General features: G+C 44.3%; 1 protein-coding gene across 1 annotated transcript in view; it reads right to left on the bottom strand.

The window, feature by feature from the left end:
* Fstl4 (follistatin like 4) overlaps positions 1–25,874 on the bottom strand; it is a 430,956-nt gene that overhangs the window by 367,851 nt on the left and 37,231 nt on the right. The window contains exon 3 of the mRNA XM_050157785.1: positions 15,424–15,457. Coding sequence (XP_050013742.1) covers positions 15,424–15,457 — 34 coding nt within the window. The remainder of the gene's footprint in view (positions 1–15,423; positions 15,458–25,874) is intronic.

The raw sequence follows: 25,874 nt of genomic DNA, 5'->3' as shown, positions 1-25,874 counted from the left end.
TAATCAACTAATTAACTAATTAAAGATGACTCAGAACCTGGTCAGAATGTGGGCCAATGCTATGTTAAGCTTTTCTGTACAGATTTAACTCCCAGATTTACCACGCAGGGTAGGTGAACTCTCGTTATCACCCATAGCAAGGCCCAGATGAAGTCACCTCCTCCAAATGACACACTGGATGGTGGAGAATGCTGTCCCTCCCAGTGTCACAGCCACTGCCACCTACATGATAGCAGATGAGATCACCCCTCAGAGATGCCGGCCTCAGTCCTCTTGACATCCCTCAGGTGAATGACTGAACAGTTGGTAGGAGCTGTCCACAAATCTAGCGACATTTATTCTTTATACATCCCCATCCCCAAGACACATCTGGTCTTGAGAGGTACATGAGTCCATAGAGTGTGGAAGGTTGAAAAAGAGGGTGGATTCCATCTTTACAGCTATGCTGAAGTTATGATCCACGAAGGGGCAAGATTTTTCTGGTGATGCATCTGTTTGGGGGTCACCTGCTCCTCTAAGTATCCCTTGTATGTATGCCCAATAAATCCAGTGTCATGAAGCCAACCATCTTGGCTTCTTTCCTGTTGCTCTAAGGAGAACCATGAAGAAAGGAACTTAAGGAAAACGGGTGTGCTTATCCTGGCTCAGAGTTCAAGGATGCAGTCCATCACTGTGGGGAAGTCACAGCGCAGGAACTTGAGGAAGCAGGTCATTGAGCTCGCCGTCAAAAAGTATAAAGTGTTGATGACAAACGTATGTTGTCACTCGGCTCTTTTTCTCCACTTTCACAGTGCAGGATCCGACAGGGAATAGTGCCACCCATAGTGGATGGGTCTTCCAAGTAAGGCAGTCAAGATAAACCCCACGGGCACCCCCAGAGGCATGTCGCCCATGTAATTCTAGAGTCTGTTGACAACAGACACTAACCATCACATTAGCCTTGTGTGGAGTATTACTCTAGTCTATACCCTGTGTCTTTTGGGGGGCAAATAAACATTTGTCTTCATCTCCCCAGGGCAAGTTCATTTGAATTTCTGTGAGTTGGATCATAACTTAGGCTGCTTGGAATTTAGCAAAGCTGCTGAGAGAGGGAGAGGGAGAGAGAGAGAGAGAGAATGACTGGACATTATGTGGAATCACAAGGCAGAAGCAGGAGAAGGAACCAGAGTAACAGTGTCTAGAAGTACAGTCAAGATACCACGTCTCAGGCTCAATGGGCCTTGGCCTCGCTGTTCTGAATGAATGATGATTCCTTGACCTTTTACCCGGCATACCACATTACATGATCATTTACATTCAGGATGCTTGTCCCAAGCCTCAAGGGCACTTTTTTTTAAAAAAATTCTCTCCCATAACAAAAAAGAGAAAAGAAACGTATAGTCCTTGTTCAGATGCTGTTCATTGTGCCCCTTACTGCTTCTTCAAATGCATTTCTAATAAACCTCCTGGGCTTCATACTCATCCTTCCACAGCAAAGCAACCAAGTAATTGGGAATGATCAGTCCTGAAGACAAGAGTGAGCCAGGGGAAGCTGTTGGCAGCCCTGCCGGCCCCATTACATGCAGGCAGAGTCACGAGGGGAGAGCAAGTGTAAGCAGGAGGCTAAATCACATGATAGCGTTTATAAACTGACTAATAAAGAATTAATGGGAGCCCAATAATTACCAATTACGGAGGCAAGAGAAATAATAAAAACAATAAAATAGAAAATGTACAAACCAAACAATTAAGACTGTTTTATTAGAACAACGCTTGCAACTCAGCAAGCATTAGTTCCTGCCACGCAAGGGCAGCGGCTGTGTGTCACAGGCATTTTTCACATTAAGAAAATGACACGGAGGGAGTTCATCAGCTCCTCCAAGCTCTAGGACATTCATGAGCCCAGATTTGAAGTTGCAGCCACAGTCATGCTTAGGCTGCAATGTCATCTCTCATTAAATTCTGAATCTGTGCAGGGAGCATACCATATGTAATGTTTTTCTAGCACCATGTGACTGATTTTGGAGATGCCAAACACTGTCTTTGGGACAAACACACTGATTAAAAATATGCTTCAAAATGTCTCTCTTTTTTTAACCCAGTGAACTGAAATATATCAATTAGAGCTATTCTGGTCTACTGAGTCCTGTAAATACGTATTTAGATGCAACGGGACATCAGTGGGAAATATCTTTGGAAAGTAATTACTTTCAACACACGTGGAGTGTCTTTTAAATGCTTAAGCAGCACTGTTTTAAATTTGTGCAGCTGACACAAAGAGGTACAAATATTAATTACCACGCCCATGGTTGGCTGCAAATCTCTTGCCCAGAGTGAATGCTTATAGATCAAGGGTTTAATAATAGAAATTAAGACAGTGGGATGGGGAAACCGAGGACCCACTTCTAAACACTAGTGTTGGCAGATATTTTCAAGGGATGAGGACTAGGTTTGGACAGGTCCCTGCCTCTGGGGGTTGGGGGGCATTTTGTCTGCTCTCACAGACATTAACTGTTGTGCTGTGCTGAGCACCTGCTACACCTGAGCTGGTACCACAGTGAGCTGGATCAGTGGGCAAAGGTGCTTGCCACCCAATCTGACAACCCGAGTTCCATCTCTGGAAATTAGATGGTCAAAGAAGAGAACAGATGTCCCATGTGATACATGTGTGTGTGGAGAGGGAGACACATACACGCACTCTCACACACAAAATAAGTAAATATGAAAAAAATTAACCCCAAATGTTTCCTAAAGCCACATTGATGGTTTGACAAATGCAAGTTTCCAAGGCTTTCCACCTGGCTGCATTTCTTTCTTGCACTGTATCCAGCACACAGCGTCCGTTATCAGAGATGCTCAGGGGAGTAGTGCATGTGGACTGTGTCAGACAGGTGAGAATGCACACCTGGGGGCATGGCTGCCTCCAGTGTCTTTTTTACACGTTTTTCAGGATACTGTGTGGGCTCAGAGTTGTTTTGAATAACATATGCAAAGTGTCCATATTTTTTTAATGATGGCAACTATTTCAAATTAAAATAGAAAAAAGTACACCCCCACAGGTTGATAATCTAAGCCAACAAAATATGGTTATAGGCTACATCTGGCTTGTGGACTACCTTATGTTTAAAACAACTGTGGAGCGATAATTGGGCTCAGAGGTCTTGGAAAAGTCTGTATTTGCTTTATAAACTGTAGGTGGGGTCCAAGGTGGCACAGCAGAAGTTCAATAAGTTCAACAGAACCTAAAATATCTTTGAGTGTTCACAAGGAAAGGGAGGATGGAGCCCTACTGGTGGAATGTGTGTGTGTGTGTGTGTGTGTGTGTGTGTGTGTGTGTGTGTGTGTATTAGCAACCAACAAGTATGCTGTGCATGCACAAATAGCTGGGAATCCTGTAATTCTTAGCCCTTGAATATAGAAGAGCTACAGAATTCTCTGGGCTATAGTGACACAGAGCATTGTGTCAGATAAACACAGTAGAAGAGGGCTGCTCACCTCACAGTGGCAGAGAAGCGGGGAAGGCTCAAACAGAACGGGGAGAGGGTGACAAGGGGTCAGACACAGATGTATTTATCAAAGGCACATCTCCAGCGAGGGATTATTCCAACCAGGTCATCCTTCCTAACAGCGCATCCAGCTTTGAACTCATCTGTAGATTAGCCCATTGATGAGGTTAGGGCTTCATTCTCCAGCCACTTCTTACTAGTGAAGCCAGCTAGGAACCAAACAATAATATACATGGGCCTTTCAGAGGGCAACACTTCATAGCCAGACCACAAGAGGTTCAGGAACCTTGTATCTGCATTTGAGTAGCTGGGATGGTACCATGAATGGCATTGCCAAGGAAGGCATGGTTGCTACCATACGTAGCATCAGGAAGGTACAGTGCTGACCTCTGGAAAGTGGGAAATGAATCTTCCCAGAGTACTAGGCACATCATCTAATCAGGGTTTTGAGCTATGGACCCATGTTTCCCCGTATTTCCAGCACCTCAGATCTTTGACTCCTGCATCCTAGTGGACTCTGCTGTCAGGTATGGAAACACTCTGAACTAAGAGTTGTCTAGCTGCATTTGGCTCTGAGATGGCTTCATCTGGTCTTCTCCCAAGACTCTCCACACGGAGATGTGGAATTTGGACAGATGGGTCGGTCCTGGACAGCTCTGCCTGCAGAAATCTCTTGGGGAGGAAGCGGTGATTTCATTATTTCCTAAACACACAGATGCTGCTTTGCTTGTTAAACAACAAGGAATGAAAAGCGCTACTGCCGCCGCCTCCTTGTCTTGGAAAGGTGTGCATTCCCAAAAGGACTAGAGAAAGGCGATGTGACCTGCTGTTTATGTGCTTTTCCTTCATCTGGGTATGCAAATTAACTTGCCCATCAGAAACCCTGCAAAAGGAGCGGGTGAGATGGCTCAGTGGGTAACGGGTTTTAACACCAAGCTTGGTGACCTGAGTCTGATCCCTAGAACCCACCTAATGGAGGAGGGAGAGACCTAGCTCCACTAAGTTCTACCTCCACATGTGCACTGTGGCATGGAAGCTCGAGTGCAGATGCATGAATGCACACAGACAAATCAATTAATAAAAACAATAGAAAAGAAACCCTATAGAGAACCACGGAGGGGCCTGGCTGTGAGAGACCATGGGGAATGAGCTCTGAGACTCACAGGAGAATCACGGCCTCCACCAAGCATCTGCTGGTCCTGAGTTCAGAGTTGGCAGTTCAGGCTCTGGTCTCCAGGAGATGCGGAGCTCTCAGCAGAGCTGCAGAACTGTCCATCTTGGTTTGGGGTTACTGATGTGTCTGCTGACATGCGGCAGGAAACCTCAGTTTATATTCTTCCATTGTTTAAAACTTTATGCATATGAGTGTTTTGCCTGCATGTATGTCTGTGTAGTACATATGTGCCTGGTACCGACAAAGGCCAGAAGAGGGTGTTGGATCTCCTAGAACTGGGTTATATACAGTTGTAAGGCTCCATGTTGGTGCGGAGATTTGAACTCAGCAGATCTGCTGAGCTGTTCAGATTTACTGCCAGAGCAGCAAGGGCCCTTACCCATTGAGCCATCTCTCCAGCCCTCGGGAATGGAGTTTGGGGGCTCTGTTTTAAACTGTCGTCATTTCAAACCGTGAGCTATGTCACATGGTACTTAAACATCAGCATAGACAGGCACCTTAAATGGGACTTAAACATTTTAAATATTCTGATTCTCCAAGGCAAGGGCTCATTGCCTTGACAAAGTTCTCTTTGCGGTATTGTATTTTAAAGGACGCCACCCCAAAAGGGGTTTTGTTTGTTAGTTTTGTTTTCAAATCTCTGCTTCCCATTGGTTTTTGTTGTTGGCTGTTTTGATTTTTGTTTTGAGATGCAGTCTCAAGTAGCTCAGGATAGGCTCTAACTCTCTCCGTAGCTAAGGATGACCTTGAACTTCGATCCTCCTGCACCTACCTCCCACACACTGGGATTACAAAAGCACATACTACCACACTTGGTGTACGATGCTGGGGACTGCCTCCACGCACGCGAGACAAGCACTCTGCCCTGAGCTAGGTCCCCAGCCCCATTCCACTGGATTTAACTTATAAATTTCCTCAGTAAGCTTAAATAGAATACTGAACTGGAAGCTATGGGCTGTGTGACCCAGAACAAGTCCCTTGCTGTCTCTGTGCTAGATTCTGCATCTAACACCAAGGACAGACTCTTCACTCTTTCCAGCTCACAGTTCCTTCAATATGTCAGCGTTCTCCACCCCTTCTCGGGGGTCGCATACCAGACACCCCACATGTCAGGTATTTACATTACCACTCACAACAGTAGCAAATCACAGTTATGAAGTAGCATAAATAATTTTATGGTTGGGGTCACCACAACATGAGGAACTGTATTAAAGGAAGGTTGAGAACAACTATATTAAAAGGAGGACGAACTCAGGGTTGGCAAGATGGCTCAGTGGGTAAAGGCACTTGCTCCTAGGTGACAACCTCCGTTTGATTCCAGGGAGCCACATGGTAGATGGCTGGCACTAATAGTTGTCTTCTTTGAGTTTCACATGGTTCACGTGTTGGCACAGGCACAGATAAGTGAGTGTAAAAATGAATAAAAGTAGAAAAAGCAGGGAAACCAGAAAGCATTTGAGAGCAAGGGCGGCCAAGGAACACTTCAAGTCTAAGACATTATTTCAAATTCCCTAAAAGGAGGGAAGCGATTTCATAGCCCATTTTTACAAACCCACTGTCTTTAAAACCAAAGCAAGAGATCAAGTCATTTTCTGCTGGGCTTGAGCATCGAAGCACAGATGAGATGTAATCCGGCTCCCCTTGGCCACAGGACTAGCGTCTCAATGTGCAGTAGCTCATGCAAATGATCGGATGGCAGATAAAGCCACTAAGCGGCTGATGCCAGTGCTGCTTCCAGCCAAAAAGGAATCCTAAAATTAGCAAAACACACAGATTGGAGTCCTCTTCCTCCCACAGCTCTGCTAGGCCCAGCCCTGCTGATGTGAGGGACTCTGTTCCTCTGGGACTGTAGCAAGCCAGGGCTCAGAGCAAGCAGCCCTTACCATCCGCCAAGAGCCCTGCAGGGTCCCTTGCCCTTCACCTGTCACCTGAAGAACAAGGAGTCCATATGGGAGCCTGAGCTTTGAAACAGAGTCATACAAATACTGTTGGATAGCCATAGCAAATGAGTTTTCCCCAGTGGCCTCTGGGAAATCTACGGTTCAATTCTGTGATCAATCTACAGGACTAAGTCTCAGTGTTCCCCACCCAGTCTTTTTTCTGCTTACAAAATGAGAGTGCACTGCCCCGTCACGGAAGGTGTTTCTGGAGACCAAGTAAGGCTGTTCTGAAAATGTTTCCACTAGAACCCTTCTTACCTGCAGAATTGAATTTTGTCCCCAAACTGGCTTTAAAATGTAGATAAGTGTGAGCCAGGCTAAGCCTAGCACTCAGGAGGCAGAGGTAGATTGGTCTCTGTGAGTCAGAAAGCAGCCTGGGCTAAATAGTGAGACCTGCCTCAAATACACACACACACACAGAGAGAGAGAGAGAGAGAAAGAGAGAGAGAGAGAGAGAGAGAGAGAGAGAGAGAGAGAGAGAGAGAGAGAGAGAGAATGAAGCAGGAAATGGCAGCTCTGGTTGTGAGATGCTGCAAGGTGGGTTAGCTGGCTAGTGAGCTTCTGGGTATTCCGTCTCCACTTCTCATCTCCACACAGGGCATGCTGGCATTGAAGATGCTTCCCCTACTGCTTCTGGCATTTATGTTTGTTGATTCTGGGCATCAAACTCAGGCCATCAGGTTTGTGAGGCAGTGTTCTCAGCCCACCTCCAACCCCAGGCCATCTTCCTAACCCCACAGAGTTGTTTGTTATTCTTAACTTTTCTTCTTCCACGTCCCAACTGTCATTTAGGGAATCATCTTCCTCCCATACTTGGTGAATGACCCGCCAGAGAGGGCATAGTTGGTGACTCTCCCTAAACCTCAGTCATTGGCTCAGGAAGGCTGTGTGACTTAAGTATATGCAGTCCCAGAGAACCCCAGCACCGCAGTTAGAGGCTGACGCTATACTGCCTCTCTTCTAATGACCTGGCTTTATGATGAGGAAGTTTGGCGCTCGGTGTACGGGGAACCAACCACAGGGGTGAACTGAAGAGAAGAGCCAGGTCCCTGGGCCCACATCAAGTGTGCTGAAGGCAGCAAACCCTTCAGTCACCTCAGGGAAACTTACAGTAGCAACCAACAACCTAGAGATTGTGTCACCTTTTCACAAAGAAGGTTCTCCACCACAAACACTATCTACCCAATTTGGCCCCAGCACATTGCCTTTGAGGTAGTGAGAGAACACTCAAGAGGCCCAGGATGAACTGAGGAGCCATGGCCTGCAGAGACAGTGAAGAGTTGATGGTCTAGGGGCGAACTAGCTCTGTGCACCATCTCACAGTGCCAACCACACTCAGACCATTGGCTGGAGCCTCGGTCCCAAGAGGTGTGGGGTACTGTCAACATAATACAGAGCCAGTGTTCACCCCATTTGCTCATTTCTCCAGCACACGGGCCCCGACTTCCCAGGGACATCAAGACAAGGTCATCTTCTCTGTGGTGAAATTCAACACCATACATAAAGCCTTCTATAAGCAGGCCCTGAAGCATTTCCAGGAATTGAATGAAAGCCTTGGGTAAGAAGAACAACTCAAATACGAGAATACAGAGACCCAGGAACGTGTTATAACTAACTCACAGACCCACTCAACTATGGTAACTTGATCTGCAAAGGCCCATCACAGTAGCCATGACTGGTTCACCAGCCCATGTACCCTAGAAGAAACGTTGTGGTTCTCCCGCCATAGTTGGGAGGGAGGGGGAAAAAGCCAACTGTTCAGCTAGTAAGGCTGATAAATCACACGAGAACACTGACAGCCTTGCTAATTTAGATGAGCTACCTCCCCCTTCAGCTCAGTCCCAGTTTGGGCTATGCTCATGCCAATGCAGAGAAATTAAAGATTTGTAGAGAGACAGCACGATTTGGAAATAATGAGATGGCACAGGCTTGGGAGGTAGGGGTTGTTAAAAAGAATTTTTTAGAGGTAAACTAATTTTGATGACAGCCAGAGAATTAGGACATAATGGTCAGTTGGGTTCTCTACTTTGTTTCCTAATAAAGAAAAGTGCTGGGTGACAATGAGACAAAGAGACAGAAATAAATGGTTCTTAAGTCACAGATAATTAACTCCAAAGGCTTGCCGACGGCACATTAATATGCCGGAGCAAACAGCTTCACAAAGTGTCGGTGCTTACAGAAAAAAGACCATTTCAAAGGTTCCTATAAAGTGCAGACTCCTGATTTGGGGACTAAGGAAGGATGTAAGATAGAAAATGCCAATCTTATCTTTTGGTGGATGCTCAGGGGAGGTGCAACTTCTGTGCAAGGAGGAGAACTTGGCAGGTCCCATAAGAGTGCCTATCTCCTCTTTCTCCTAAACTTTGAGGGGTGGGATCATAATGATGGGACAGGGGAAGGGGTGATCTCATGGTCCTTGTGTCGCTGCAGTGGTTCACACCGCAGGGAACTGTGCTAGCTAATTGTAAGTATCAACTTGACAAAATCTAGAATCACCCAGGGAGAGTGTCTCAGTTGAATTATCTAGTTCAGCTTGTTCTATGGGCAGGTCTGCAAGGAGTTGTATTGATTGTTAATTGACCCAGCCCACTGTGGGTAACACCAATCCCTAGTCTGGCCCCTGAATTGTGTAAGAGTGATGAAAAGTTCCTGGGTGAGCAAGCAGTTGCCACAGGTGCCTTGTTTCTCTCTGTCCTTGACTGTGGATGCTGTGTGACCAGAGCTCTCAAGCTCCTGATGATGCTACTCCCCTGGAATTATGGACTGTAACCTGAAACTGTAAGCCAAATGGCCCTCTTTTTCCAACCTATGTTTCTATGGGTCAAGATGTTTTTATCGCAGCAACAGAAATGAAACAAGAACAGAAATCATTATCTCACTGACAATGTGACTCCCCACAAACTCCAGATAGCCTCCCTGGTCTAAGCATTGTGGTGGGAATCCCCAAGGACGTGGCCCATGAGCCTTGTCCTTAAGGGATGGGTGTAGAGCCTGGAGGGATGGTTGCTCACAGCAGGCAGCTTTGCCTGATGATCTGAGTTCAATCAACAGAACCCACATGGAAGAAGGAGAGAACCAACTCCTGCAAGTTGTCCTCTGACCTCCACAGTGCACACACATACACACACAAACACAAACAACAAAAGCCTGAGTGTAGAACACCTGCACTTCAATAGATATCCTAGCAGCAGAGCCGCCCATTTCCCATCTACTCTGGGGCAACTGGGTACAAAGTCTTCTCCGTCTGCTTAGGAGAGACAGAGTGCCACAGAAACGATGACTCTGCTGAGTCAGGACTGTAAAGAGCGGAGTCACTCTCCACTTCTTTTAGCCCAGCACCTGCACAAGAACAAGCAAGGCTCCAGTATAGAGGAATGAATGGGGGGAGAGGGGGACGGGGAACTCCTCGCCTTGCCTAAGTAGACGTCTACAACTGAAAAGGACTTACTGCCCCAGCACTGTCAACTCTGGTCGGTTTCCCTCAAGTTCCCTCCATCTGCACCCATTAAAGTTAGTCCCCTCAAAACCTGGGAGTTCGTTCATCCGTTTCAGCCCAGAGTCAGCCACTTCACATTAGTGAGACGCATTATGCAGGCAACGGGGAGATCCAGAAAACATCTGCTAAACAAAATCAGAATTAATGGCAAACACCATACAGATCTTGATAGCTGAACTTCCCCCAGATGCACAGAACAATAAAGCTGTCAACTGGGGACTGATTCCAGGGACTTTCAGGAAGCCAGGGTCCCAGTTTCACACTCAATGCTGGCAAGTCCTGTTTAGTTGGGGGGATTTGCATTGCTAAGTAGCCTAAGTACCCAGTGTCACCCAGGCTAAGGGTGACAGTCTCTCCCTCCTTTCCTCTCCCCTGAAAACAGCAGCATCCTCATCCTTCCAGTCTCTCATTGCCTTCCTGGAAAGCCAGGTCAGGCCAGCTAAGGCCGAACACAGTAAGTGGAGCATCCTTGGGAGGACCAGTAATACAACATGACACCCGGGCACCCAGCTCCGAACTCAAGCCCCTAATCACTGCACAATCACAGACATCTGGAATAGCTTACAGATCACCACCTGACCTTCAGAGATAGCTGACAAGGGCTGAATTATCCAAGTCACTTGCTCCAAGAACTCGAGGGTGCTCTATGGCTGTAATTCAAAGTGATGGGATCAGTCAGAGAAAAGCACTGGTGGGAACCGATGGATTCTGGCAGGCACAATCAGCACCTGCCCTGAGTGAACATGGGAGTGGCTCGGAAGGACTAAGGTTGGCAACTCTTCGCTGTGAAGTTTCAAAAGAGGTTGAAATTAAATTTTAGGTGTCTGGAAAGAGGTGTAAAAAGAACCATGCTTGGGTTCCGGAGATGGCTCAGTGGGTAGAAGGCTTTCTGTGAAGGCATGAGGCCCTGAGTTCAGATCCCGTCATCCATGGAAAATTCTGGGCAGGGTGGCATGATTGCACCCACCTCACCATTCCAGACAGGCTCAGCTCCTGGTGCCTGGCCGCCAAGGAAGCCATCCACTTGCCTGGATTGGCTACAGCAGATCTCATGAGGGCACCGAGGGCAGTGGCAGCCCTGAACACCAGCAAAGTTCCATCCCATGGGAAGCTGATTTGGGGAAATGCTGCCTATTATCTTCCCTGCTGAGAGTGTGTTTAACACAGAAGAAGCCAGAGTGGTTCTGAAGCCCAAACAAACTCCTCATCTGGTTGTTTGAGTTCAGCATTTTCTGAACTAGGGTATGGGTACCCTAGGGCTGCTGTATTCAAGCACAAGCAAGGAGGCTTCAGAAGCAGGAACTCATTTTCTCACAGTTCTGAAAATCAGAAGACCAAGATCGAAGGAGGCATTGACTGCACCATTCACGAACCCTCTCTGAAGGCTCTAGGAGCAATGCCCCCATGCCTTTTCCTAACTAGTGGTTGTCAGCGATGCCCCGTCTCTACCTTCACTTGGCGTTCTCCTTCTGCATCTATATATGAAGCTCCTACTGCCCCTCACGCATGGAACCAAGGCCAGCACTGAATCAATATGACTTTACCTTAACTTGGCTTCTCTATTGTCTGTAAGACCCTAGGAAATAAGGTCATGTTCACAAACTCCAGCTTAGGACTTCAATATACCATTTTTGTTAGTCTGTTTCCTTTGAGAACAGAGTCTCATAATATGGGCCCATATGACACCAAGTTTATTTGAACCTGAAGTCCTCTCATTAATGCATTGCCGAGGAACACCTAGTGGATGTACACAGAATGTGTCTTTTCTTTTTATTAGAACCTATTAAAATATAATGTCACCAGAAGAACTATAACAGTATTTTTAAAACTAGTAGTAACAATCCAGAATATCTCTTTTAAGTTACCTTTTTAAAATCTAAAGGCCTTGGGTCCTCACTAGTATACCATGAAGATAAGACCAGGGCACACATGGGCAGCTTGTACATAATTCAAGAAATAATTATTCCCGTGAGGTCCTACGCAGGCTGATGGAGAAAAAGTCACCACCAGTCTTACCCAGCTGTAAATTGGGAAAGCTACAATAACCACCAGCCTGGCAGGATACATCCATGGGTCTGATAGGTGTGGACACTATGGGCCTTACCAACCACTTCCTGATAGAAGGCCTGCTCTGCAGGAGATGTGTGACTGATACTGCTGTAAATCTGGCCAAGAACCCATGGCTGGGGAGCTCATGGGCCCTAGGGGGAAATTGACTACTGCTGTTTTATTAAATGGACATAATATCAAGCTAACTTTGGCTTCCCAGTGAGTAGGATCAAGGTGTTATTGTTTCTCCACACTCTCTGCCCTTGCTGGAGAAACTTCTTTGTGCGGTGGACAGTGATTAACACAGAAAGTCACAACTGGCCACCGTGCAGAGAATAAATGACTGGAGTACCCACCACACTATTGTGCCAAAGGCTTAGAAAACATTAAGGAAGAGGGGGCGAAAAGATTCTAAGACACCAGAAAGGACTGGATTGAAATTTTGGACATTCTAGGACCACTGCACTTGAACTCACCTCAGTTGTAGCTGCCTACATGAGATCAAGCCAGTCAACATTCTAGCATGGATGGGGAGGGGCTCACTGCTTCCTGTCCATCACTTAGGAACTATTGACGGCTGTTGGCAGCTGAGAGAGAAACTCTTCTTTAAGGGTGTGGTATCTAATAGGTTGTCTATACCTGAGTCGATGATCTTACATCCACGTGCATACAGGCATCAGAAAGCAGACCCAATAGTTTATGAGAAAAAGGACACGAAGTTGGTGAGGATAGAGGTAGGGGTGGATCTGGGGGGAATTAAAGGGATGGGGTGAATATGATCAAATGACATTGGGTCCATGAATGAAATTCTCAAATATCGCCTTAAAGAAGAAACACGTATAAACAAATTACTGGCCTTGGCCTAGGATTGTGGGGAACATGGAGAAGAACAGAGAGGTTTCTGCTGTTAGGTGATGAATAGAATGGGTTAGCAGCAGAAAGAAGCCAAATGCTTCAGGAAAGAGTTGGATGCCATGAAGCAGAGGTGACGTGGGATGAGGCACAAAGCATACAAAGCATAGTGCTGTAGGAACACTAAATAGAGTCACAGGCAGTCACCTCCCTCATCCCTGCCCCCTCGCTGAGGTTCAGCCTAGACTCGTCACCTCCCAGGCTAGTGCCAGCCTCTCTCGCATCTCACCACACTTATTCAAGCACCTCTGAAAGTCATAGTGGGGATTTGCGTTGGGTCATGTGTCTGTGACATTAAGTGTCAGGTAGGTAGAGCTGCTGCTCCAAGTTATAGAAATTAAACAAAACACACCTACATGGAAAATTCTCTTAGATTCCGTTAGATTCAAAAGTCATTCAGAGTGATCTCTCCTGATCACTATGGACCCTCCTGGGGTTTGGTAAATCGAGCATGACTAGCCTCTTCTGTTCCAAGCCAAGTCAGAGCAAGGATTCAACCCAACAGTTATTCTGCTAGACAATAATAATCTATTTCTGTTGATAGGAATAATTTGGTAAAATTTTCACAGCAGTGTTATTATTTTTTATACTAATATACTGTTCTGAAGATTAACAACCTGCAAAACCCACGGCAGTGAGTTCTCAGGTCCCCAAACACTTGCAAATACCCTTCAAGGCCCCAACCTCTCTTTCTCACTGCCGTGTGACAAGCATTGACACCAAGCTATTTCAGGACCTCTTAAACACTCTACACTTTGACAGAAGAAAACAGGAGAGACATCGTTCACAATAGGAAGAAACTACATTTGTGATGTAGGGAGAGACTTGCTTAGTAACAACCCAAGAAACATGTTCCCAGTTAGTCACCATGGAAGCCAAGGCTTAGAAAGCAGGAACTGTGATGAAGACAGCATAGTCCACGCGTCTGTGCCCTTTCTGGGGTACTCACCGCCATCCTTTGGGAAATTCTAAACCCTGAGAGTTCAGGGAGGACTATTATGTCTTTAGAAAGAAATACATATGACTGTCCCAAACTCCAGCATAGTCAAAGACGTTTTCAATACACAGACAGTTAAGATTACAAAGAAGCTAAATTTATATGTGAGTCCTTCATACAAATTAATTTCAGACATTCTCAGGCAGGGTACTCACGCGAACAACTTATTCAAAGCCACACAGGGCATGCCAACTCCTACCTTCATGCCTTCTCTCCTGCCTACAGTCACTACTCCCAGTGGGAAGGGAATTTTCTAAAATGAAGACTGCCCCCCATCTACCTTCATCTCATTTAATTCAGTATCAATAGCCAGAGAATGTGGTTTGCCCCATTGAAATGGTCCAGAGGCCACTGTACACTGAGTCCATGGAAGCCAGAAAATTCCTGCTAGAATCAGATTATCCAGATCCTTTGAATTTATGGTTCCAGAGCACGGATGCCAGCCACTCGGGTGACGGGTATGGACTGCACTGCCAGGGTGTTATCAGTGAGCTCTTAATGCTCATACCACAGTTACCCCAGCTCCTCGTTGCAAAGCACAGGGTGCTAACTAACCAGGAGTGTCTGACTTAGGAGCCAAGGGTGTTTCTCTACCCCATCATCACTCTTTTGGAGACAGTACCACAGAGGAGGATGTGGTTAAGGCTAAAACCAAAGCCTTTGCACTAGACTGAGAATACACTACGGTTTCTGGCTTTATTCACTCCCCGTCCCTACAGTAAAGAGATGATTCCACAAATCACACAAAAGACATTCTCTCATTAGAGACTAGCTGTTACTGAAAGTAAAGAAGAGAAATTTCCATTAGAAGATTCTGAAATTGCCACCCGTACATGCTTACCTCTGAGACCAGAAAACAAATGCGCCAGAGGAAGGCTGGCAGGGAAAATGGAACATCGTGGAATTGTTTTCAAAGGGGGAAATTAATTGGTTATTTCTATTCTGGCTTAGATGAAGCTATAAAAATCTAATCAGAAACATTTTTCATAGAGGCTTTGCCTGCCCAACAATGAAACTCCCCAAACCATAAACTATTTGTGTGTGTGTGTCCCTATTATTAATGTTTTCTTCTGGGTGAAACTCAATGACTTCAAACATCACCCAAAAATGAGAGTCTTCTTCAGAGACCATAGATGTGATGGTGAATGAACCAGTTCCCAAGAGCCGTCCCTGATACTTGAAGGCAGAAGCCTCTGCTCTCACAGGCAAACCCAGCGTTAAGTTCTTGGGTCTCTTGAACCAAAGGCAAACAGCTAGCATGCAGGAAAGACCACATGACGTTTCAAAGAACAGGCTGCCTGTGGTCTAAGTTCACCTTAGCTTCATCAATAGTGCCAAGGATGATATAGATATAAGTAAATTTTTCCTACCTTCTCTTCTTGTGACTTCAAAGTCTCTCGTTTCCTGGAAGAGAAAAGAGATGTGGTTTTGAAGAATAATTCAAAGATACCGAAGGTGCAGAAACTTGCAAATGATTCCTGTCTTGTTAGTTGCATTTTCACCAAAAGGTGAATCCAGTAGCAAGGTGGGACAGTCAGCAATGTTGGGTCTCCTAACCTCACACAGCATGTATACACACATGTGCACATACGTGTGAGTGAGTGCACAGACACACACTTGTAAATATAAACAACTTATTATTGTGGAAATTTTACATTTTAAAAATACATTATTGGGACTGGAGAGATTAAGAGTATACACTGTTTTGCAGAGAACCCCAAGTACAGTATCCAGAACCTCTGTGGGGCAGTTCACCTGTAACTCCAGCCCCAAGGGATCTGATACACTCTTTTGGTCTCTTCCAGCAGCTGCACTCATATGGACACTAACACCCAACACATACATGCATGAAATTAAAAATAAAGCTAAAACAATTAAAAATACATTGTTAATCATGGGTCTTCTTTATGTAAAGTTTGAGCCAGTTTAGCTCCAAATATTCAAAAGGATAGATAGTTCCGGGATGTGGTTCCCATGCTCAGCCTCAACTCTACGTGCTTGTATGGCCCCCAGGAAAAATAGTCATGCCGTGTAAACTGTAGTTCCCAAAGGCTGAGCTCTCACAGACAGTCTGGCCAGTGAGTCTAGGTCACCGGGCTAAGTCAAGCCCTTTGGCTTACCCAATCCTACCCCAGGGATCTTTCTGAGGCCTGTGCTCTGTTCAGTGCAATAAGCAAACTAGTTCAGAAACTGCCCAGGTGCCACGGACGTCTGCATTAAAATTCAGCTGAACAGGGAGCTTCAGAAGAAATACACATTACTGAGAAATCAAAGGGCGATTTGCCTTGATAAATGCCAGCATTTCAAATTCAGCTGGAAACAAGGAAAATTATTTTTTAAGAGAATCTTTGAACATGGCACTGAATAATGGGCAGCTTTTGAGGCAGGGCGCAGGAAGGGAGCGTGCACCGGGATGGGAGGATGAGAGAACAGGAGGTCACATGCTGAGTGGGTATACAGTAGGCTGGGGGAGAGGAGGACAGTCCCCGGGAGAAGAATTAAAGGGAAGAAGCTAGAAACACACACCATGGTTACATAACGGATATGAAGAAGCCACAACTCATCATAAACGGCCGCTTTCAAATGGAAACCACAAGGCCGAGCTGAGCTGGAACTCTGCACTGTCTGCTAAAAGAAAGCAACAATGTGGCCCTCCACCTCCTCCCCACCAAGGCTGTTCAACACTGCAAGGTAAGCAGGTGGCACGGTCTTTCCCACCTTGGCATTCCTGAGTGGTCAGGAGAGGGAAGCAACAATAGAGACCATCCTGGGAAGTCTCCCCACCTCTGGTGGTAGTTTAAAATGTCATCTTGCCATGCCTAGGATGACCTGGGAAGAGAGTCGCACTTGAGAATGGGAGGAATGGACTAGCTCATTTGGACTGTGGGCATGTGTGTGGGGGTTGTCTCGACAGCTGATTGACAAGGAAAGGGCCCAGCCCGTCGTGGGTGACACCACTCTTGACGAAAGGGATCCGAACTGCACAGGAGTGATGAGAGCTAGCTGAGCACAAGGCGCAAGTGAGCAAGGGCGTGTGCGAGCGAGCAAGGGCGTGTGCAAGCGAGCAAGGGCATGCGCTCCATTTCTCTCTTTGCTCTTGGCCGTGGACATGACGTGACTCGCTGTTTGCACTCCTGCCTCTACTTCCTCTCACCGAAGGACTATAATCTGGAATTGTAAATCAAATAAATCCCTTTCCTCCTAAGTTGCTTTAGGGGGGATTTTTTACACAGCCACGGAAATGAATCCAGATCACTCTAATGACTTCTGTGAGTGAAAAGCCCAGTGGGGACCAGTGGAAGACGCAAGTCACACGAAGGCAGGTAGACTAACAGAAACACAACACTCAGCAATGCTGGGTCTCCTGACATGAGGATACAAAAGGGCCTCCTGAATGCTGGCCCCGGTGGGGACGACCTGGGTCAGGGCAATGGCATGGAGACAGGAATGATGATACGAGGTGTATAAGCCCAAGGCAAAGCCATCGTCTCCCAAGCTGCTCCTCAGCAGTCTGTTCCTGGGCCTGGCAACTCTACCCACTAGGAACCACCACACAGTGCTGCGAACGAACAGGTAGTCATAGTCTGCTCCAGCGCTGCCAGGAAAACCTTTACGAAATTGCTGTTGTGGTTGCGTAAAGCTTATACATTAAGGAAAGCTGGCGTCTATATGATCCTGTATCTTCTCAACTAACACGGCCTTTCCAATCATTTCTTCATGGAGTATGAAGGGCTGGGGAGAGGGCTCAGTGAATGAAGCACTTACCACACGAGCATGGGACCTGAGTCTGGATCCCCAGACCCTGTGGAAAGTGAGGGATGGTCACATGCATACGTATATCTTTGAATGAAAGCATGCCACAGCACATATGTGGAGGTCTCAGATCAACCTGAGTTGGTTCACTCCTTCCACCATGTGGACCTAGGGGATGAACTCAGGCCATCAGACTTGGTGGCAAGCACCTTTACCCACTGAGCCAGATTTAAAAACCAGGCACTTGACCAAATTTCCTACTGTTTGCCATAGGTCTCCTCTTTGCTTTTTGGGGGGTTTCCATTTGCAGCTTTTATGAGCTGCTGAGTGAGGTTCCCTAACCAACGAAAAACAGCTACAGTTCGCTGTCCTGTACTCTGCACACAGCAAGCCTCATCTCTGTCCTTAGTGCCCATTTTCAGTTCTGCTTTCCCCTGTCTTGTTAACGTCTTCCTTGCTGGATAGTAAATGCTTCAAGCTGGGCACAGCAGTAAATGCTTGGAATCCCAGGACTTGGGAGACTGAGGCAGGAGGATTACCACAAGTTTGAGGAAAGTCTGTATTAGATGAGTTAAGGCCAGTCTAAGACACGGCACGAGACTCTGTCCCCACCTCCTAAAATAAAAAAATGTGCAGACAAAGTGAGCACTTTCAACTCATTTCTGACTTCAAAGAGAAAATCTTTAGAAGCAAGTCTTGGGCAGAGATGTGTGAACCATACTAGTGCAATTGATATACATTGAGTTTCACGTAAACAATGCCCTGGGTGAAACTGCCTGTCCCCTTGCTCGCTTATCTGCTGACTGCTTCGCTTTGTTGGTGAGAGGGCTGGGATGGAGCCAGTATTTGTTTCACTCTTGCAGCCTCAGGACTGTAAGAGAACAGGTGCTTGATACATATTTGTTGAAGAAAAAATAAAATAAAATACATATGTCTTGAATTTTATCAAGTGCTTCTTCCGCATTTATGGAAATGGTTTTTTTTTTTTTGCCTTAGTTTCATTAATAGGGTGGTTTATAAAGTAGATTTTATAACACTCTACCTTTCTGGAATAAGCTTTTCTGGTTTGTGATGCACTTTTAAGAACACCATTGTGGTGGCTAGAAGGATGGCAGGATCATGTTTCAGCTCCTAACACTCCTGTGGCAGATCACAACCATCTCTACTTCCAGTACCAGGGCATCTGAAGCCCTCCCCCTCTTTGGGCTTCCACAGGCACTGTACACACATGGTGCACATATACACATGTAGACAAACACCCAAGCACGCATAATTAAAATAAACACATATTTTAAAAATGTGATCTTGGCCAGACAGTGGTGGTGCATGCCTTTAATCTCAGCACTCGGGAGGCAGACACAGGCAGATCTCTGTGAGTTCAAGGCCAGCCTGGTCTATAGAGCAAGTTCCAGGATAGACTCCACAGCTACTGAGAAACCCTGTCTCAAAAAACCAACAAAAAAAGAAAAAAAAATGTGATCTTGAATATTGTCTGCTGTGATTTTTAAGTATGTTTCATATTGATTCATCTAGGGTTTTATACTCATAAATAAGGTTGATAAAACTTTTTATAGATTTAGGAACTTAAAGGATCCTAGCTTTATGTAATGAATTTAGAAGTTTTCCTATTACCATGACTTGATACAGCTTAAATAAAACTAGGAAAGATTGGCATCATAGCCCGGCTCTGTAAACACTTGGCAAGCTGGACAGGAAGGCAAAATTCCTGGACCAGCGTTGGCCACAAAATGAGACCTTGTTTCAAACTTGAATAAAAGTGATGTGGAAGGGGGTTGCCTGATCATTTAAGGTTTCTCACTCACATTTTTCTGTTCTTGATTAAACAGCGAAGAGATTAAACTTGTCTAACTTCTCTTATTTTGGTCAGCGGTCAGTTGATTGTAAAATCCCTAAACCTGACTCCAAAGCTGATGATGGAGCCAGGCTGATGGATTAGAAGCTAGCAGCTCCTCCTGGCTCCCAGCAGCTTGCAAACAGCATCTCAGAGAGGTGGATGACGGGAGAGACACTCTCAAGTTTAATATGGGGCAGACAAGGCTGGGAGGAACCTAGACAGTCTTCTCCTTGGAACGGGTGAGAAGCACATCAGTGCTGAGGCGGTGGCCTGCAGGGGTGTGGTGGAGAAAGCAATAAGGGGAAGAACGAGAAAGAGAGAGACACCTTAGGTAAGGGGAGCAGACACAGAGTGGAGTCTGATCCAAGGGCAGTTCATGTGGGAGCTCCTTCAGTTCATGTGGGAGCTACCTGCTGCTCTGCCATGTTCAGCGTTAAAATATTGTGACAGGAGCGTCACGAGGACCCTGTGCCTGCACGTGCTGCTTCGGGAAGCAGAAGTCTCCACACTCCCCCCTTTCTCTGGAACACGCAACAAATAGTGCCATGCTATCTTGGCCAGCGTCCCCATTATGACTCAATGTGGCCCTGGTACAATGCACTGAAATGAGTCAGGCTATCCAGCTAAGAGTCAGGGCAGACTCCTCCACACACAACCTACTCCTGCTCACACTTCAACACATTCTTTACCTCAAAAAAAAAATAGAAGAGATAAAAACTCTAAGTCAATGGCCAGATCAGCATGGCTAGGAGCAACCAGATCCAGTCCTGGACATCCACCTACGCTACAGCGGCCGTACAGAGCACCATACCTATAAAGCACTGTGGGAGAGCGGCTTCTAGAATACTTCAGTTCATATAGAACTGAGTTTATCCCATTGTCACTGCTGTCCATGACACCCCCTACCCTGATTTAGTAGAAGGATCCCCACATTCTTATGCCCATGGAGAAAGCAGACACCTAGACTCTGGAATAGTATGCACTGTGCCAAAATACACTAATCCCAACAAAAGGAATAACAGAAAAAAAACTGTACTACAAAATCCAACCAGAAATGCATCCAGCACATAGGACATAGATACCACCAAGACCAAGAGAAGGCTCTTTCCTAAAATGCCTCTAATATAAAATTAGGAAGAGATTCGTGAGCAACAGACCCACAAATCTCAACTCAGAAAACACAGAAGATCAAGGCAACATGACTAATCCCCAAAGTCATATTCTTTAGCAAATAACTACCAAGATACTAAAGTAGAAAAAAATGTCAGATAAAGAATTCAAAATAATGGCTCTTAAAAATACCTATGAATTCCAAGAACTTACAAGGAAACAGATGAAAAATTAAAGAATACAATGCAGAATATGAATGGTTTTCTCAATAAAGAGAGTGGCGGGTGAGGGACAAGGAGCAATCTTATAAATGGAAACCTCTTTAAGTCAAATTAAAAACTCACTGCAAGGCCAATAAACGAGATTGAGAAGAGCAGAAGATTTTAGAGTTTGAGAATAATGTTGAAAAAAGAAAACAATCACACAATAGTTAAGAGAAAATAAATTATGAACAGACATGTAAGAACTTGTGACATGATTAAAAGACCAAACTGATGTTTTTTATTGAATGAAGTGTTATAGCACACATTAAAACCATGTTTATAAAATAATATCAGACATTTCCCCAAAGATCTGGACATTCAGGTACAGGACGTATTTAGACTCACAACAGACACACCAGAATACACAACAAAGAATGCACACTGAAAACTGCAAGGGATAAACACGGCTACACAGGTAAACCCACCAGAATAACTGGAGTTCTTTTTCAACAGAAACTCTTAGGGATGGAAGCACATAGAATGAAATGTTCCAAACTCTGAAAGAAAACAACTTCTAAACTGTATTACTATAAAGCAAAGTTGTTCTGGGAGCTGAACAAGAAATAAAGATTTAACAATATAAGTATAATATAAAACAATTCATGATCAGTAAGCCAGTATTATAGGAAAAACTTAACAAAACGCTATATATACAAGAGAATGAACAAAAATAACCAATAGCAAGCAGGAAATAACAACTTCTAGTAGAAGTAGAGATCATCAAGAAAGAATTAAGAAAAAAAAAACATCATCAGAAAAATAACGAAATGACAGGAATTAGGATATACGTTTAGTTTGTCTCTCTGACTATATGTGACCTCAATTAAAAGATATGAAAGAGATGTCTAGATTAAAGCACAAGATCCAATTGTTTGCTGAATGCAAGAAACACACTTTACTGGCAAAGACATATACAAAGAGTAAGGCTGGGAACTGACATTCTAAACAAATCTTGAGGAGAGCAGCAATACCTATGCTTCTATCCCACAAAGTAGACTCCAACCAAAAATTAGTCAGTAGAGCAGACATCAAAGAATGTTCACTGAATGTTGGTTCGCCAAATGAAAGGACACAAGCACCATTGAACAAAAATGAATAGACAGACATCACTATACTAGTACTGGATAACTTCAGATCTCCACTCTTACCACTGTAAGTCATTCAAACTAGTAATCAACAATGGAACTTCAGAGTTAACCTATACTATAAATATACTATAAATTAACTGGACTTAACAGACAATTATAGAATGTTCTATCCAGCAACTACAAAATATACCTTCTTTAAGTAGCACATGGAATTTTCTTCAGAACAGATTTCCAGGTCCAGCATGTCCGGCCTGCAGTTTATGGGCTATATGCAACACATACAGCCAAGTATACAAATGAAGTCTAATATAAAATCATAAGCTTGCTTAAATATTATGTGATGTTTTTAAAACTCTTTTGTAACCTGTTTGCTCAGTTCTTGAGCATGAACCTTTTAGACAGCAATTGTCATATTGCAGTGTCAAAAGTCTGAACACTCCTTCAGTCATGAATGCAAGACTTAAACTTTTAAAAATAGAAAAACTTCTTGTGCCTTGTGAGATAACAATAAGATAATACTAGATATCAACTACAGACACTGTACAACACATACAGAAACTTTGCGATGTTCCATCAGTAAGACACTAAAGAAATTGGAAAAGAAAAATTTTTCCTAGATTCTTATGAAAATGGAAATATATCAAAATCTGTGAGATCCAATGAAGGCCATCCTATATATATCTTACATAAAGTAAGTTTACATAAATGAATGCCTAAAAGAAAAGAATCAGAGAGATCTCAAGTTATGTAATGGAATACTTCAAGATCTTTGAAAAACACAATAAGCTAAATCCAAAGCAAAAAAAAAAAAAGAAATAGAAAATTATAACTGAAATTAGTGAAATAAAATCTGAAAAAAAAACAAAGGTTCAATCACAAAAGACTTTTCTCTTTAAAGATAAACAGGATTGACAAACCCTTAGCCAAACTATCCAAAAGAAAGATAGAGGAGACTGAAATGAACAGATTTGGGGTCAAACATGAGCGATTACAGCACAAATCACCACAACCAGGGCTCACCAGGGATCACTTTGAAAACTTGGCCCTAATAAAGTGGAGTATTAGAAGAAATGATTGCACCTTTTGGTATACATTGCCTACCAAAATTAAAGAGGAAATTAAAAACTTCAGCAAGGGGAACTGGAGAGGTGGTTTAGTAGTTAGGAACTGAGGGCCTGGATTTTGTTCCCAGAACCCACATGGTGGCTCACAAACATCTGTTACTCTAGTTCCAACGGATCCAACACCCTTTTCTGACCTCAGCAAGAATCAGGCATATGTTTGTATGTGGCATACAAACATACAAGCAAGGAGGCAAAGTACTCCTCCACATATAATAAAAATAAATCTAAGAAAACCTCAGGAAATAAAAGAAAAAGGAATGAGATTGTGTAGGAATAAAGTCTCCCAACAATGAAGACCTCAGTACCAGATTCTCTGCTGAACTTTACAGACATTTGGAGAATGAATGATGCTCTTGAGCTGGTCCATGAAATACAAAGGATGAGGCTGATTTTGAATTCATTCTGTGAAACCACTGTTACCTCGATACTCGACTTGGGTATGGGCACAACCAAAACTTAAGACTGCAAACCAACGTCTTTGATGGACATACACAAAAATCCTCACAGGACCACGAGGGGTGCACCCACCCACGGAGACAGTGGGGCTGATCTATTGTGAGCTCACCAAGGCCAGCTGGACTGCGACTAAAAAAGCATGGGATAAAACCGGACTCTCTGAATATGGCGGACAATGAGGGCTGCTGAGAAGCCAAGGACAATGCCACTGGGTTTTGATCCTACTTCATGTTCTGGCTTTGTGGAAGCCTAGCCAGTTTGGATGTTCACCTTCCTAGACCAGGATGGAGCGGGGAGGACTTTGGACTTTCCACAGGGCAGGGAACCCTGACTGCCCTTCAGACTGGAGAGGGAGGGGGAGAGGAGAAGGAGGAGGAGGGGAAAAGGGAGACGGGGAGGGAAATGGGAGGCGGGGAGGAGGCGGAAATTTTTTTTTCAATAAAAAATTATATTTAAAAAAAAAAGACAAGAACACACACACACACACACACACACAAAAAAGAACAATGGCAATGGGTTTTTGATCCTACTGTACCTATTGGTTTCGTGGGAGCCTAGGCAGTTTCGTGGATGCTCACCTTACTAGACCTGGATGGAGGTGGGTGGTCCTTGGACTTCCCACAGGGCAGGGAACCCTGATTGCTCTTTGGGCTGACGAGGGAGGGGGACTTGATTGGGGGAGGGAAAGGGGAGGCGGCGGTGGGGAAGAGACAAATCTTTAATAAATAAATAAATAAAAATATGTACAAACCAAATTAAATAACATGTTAAAAATCACATATCACAATCAAGGTGGTTTTATTCTTGAAATGTCAGGATGGTTCAACAAAGGCAAATCTTAGATGTAGAATGAACCATGAACAAAAATCAAGTGACCAGCTCAATAGATCCAGATTAAAAACAATCCCTTGACAAAATTCAACACACCTTTAACAAACTTGGTATAGACAGATCATGCCTAAACCAGAAAAGGGTACATATACCTAACACACAACCAACATCATAATGAATAGTAATCAATTTAAAATATTTTTCTAAATTTTTCTTTTAATCCCACAGACAGGATTCAGAAAGCGCTTGCCCATTGGTGTTCACAAAGCTCCCCTGAAAGGTCTGCGACTAAACTGGACACACACAGGACAAGGGGCCAAGAAACAAGGAATATAGAGTCCAGGCTTACAAAGTGAAAAGTGTTTTTAAATAAACCCCAAATAATAAAATCTGAGTACAGACTTCAATGGCAACATGATACCAGGGAGTCAGAAGAATGGCCTTGGTACACAGACAGGTTTTATAACATCACAACATTCTCAAGTAATATGTTTACTTGGATAGATCAAGATGACCTACAAGCATTCTCTGTGCCTAGGAAAAAAATGTAACTCACGAAAGCCAGAAGAATTATTCTTAAGGCTCCTTACACATACTCTCCAGCATCCAGTCCAAAATTACCAAACATGACAGTATTAAACAATGAAAACCCAAGAAAAGAGACCTCAGGTTATTTAGACTCTACATCAGCAGACACAGGCTTCAGAATATGGCTAAAATGTTGAAAAACAGAAAAAAGGGTTCTAAGTTTCTGCATAAAACAGGAATCCATTAAAAGAACCAAGTGGACACTCTGAACTGAAACTTAAATAACAGAGAGATTTAAACAGATTTAACACCTAACAGAAAGGACTTGCTGGATGAGAGGCAGGTCGGTAGCAAAGAATCAGACTGAAGAACTGTGGTGAAGAAACACAAGAATTAAAATTATATGTGTGTAAGAGACACATGACCCAGTGAAAAGGCCAAACATGGGTGGAATTGAAATTTGAGAATAAAGGGAGAGAAAGAATTGAGCAGAATTGATATTTGGAAACAGACTGGTGGTAAATTTTTTTTAATTAATAAATGACAGCAAGCCAGACATTTGAGACCTCTACAAACTCTGACCACAATCAATACAAAGAAATCTATTCCTGGTTCTCACAGCAAAATTGCTGAACGGCTGTGAACAAAAAGCAATCTTAAGACTAGTCATAGAGAGGCTGGTGGAGATGGAGCATGTAGCATCAACAGAAGGGTGAAGCCTACTTCTGAGGAGAAAGAAGAACTTGAAGATGATGAAATGATACCCTTAAAAGTATGGTGAACAAAACCTTAAAATTCTACATCCTGTGAGAA

Source organism: Alexandromys fortis, unplaced genomic scaffold, assembly GCF_014885135.2.
Source record: "Alexandromys fortis isolate MF-2015 unplaced genomic scaffold, M_Fortis_MF-2015_v1.1 scaffold_103, whole genome shotgun sequence".
NCBI classification, from domain to species: Eukaryota; Metazoa; Chordata; class Mammalia; order Rodentia; family Cricetidae; genus Alexandromys; species Alexandromys fortis.
The sequence above is the reverse complement of the archived record's forward strand: the minus strand, read 5'-3'. Positions and strand labels throughout refer to the sequence as shown.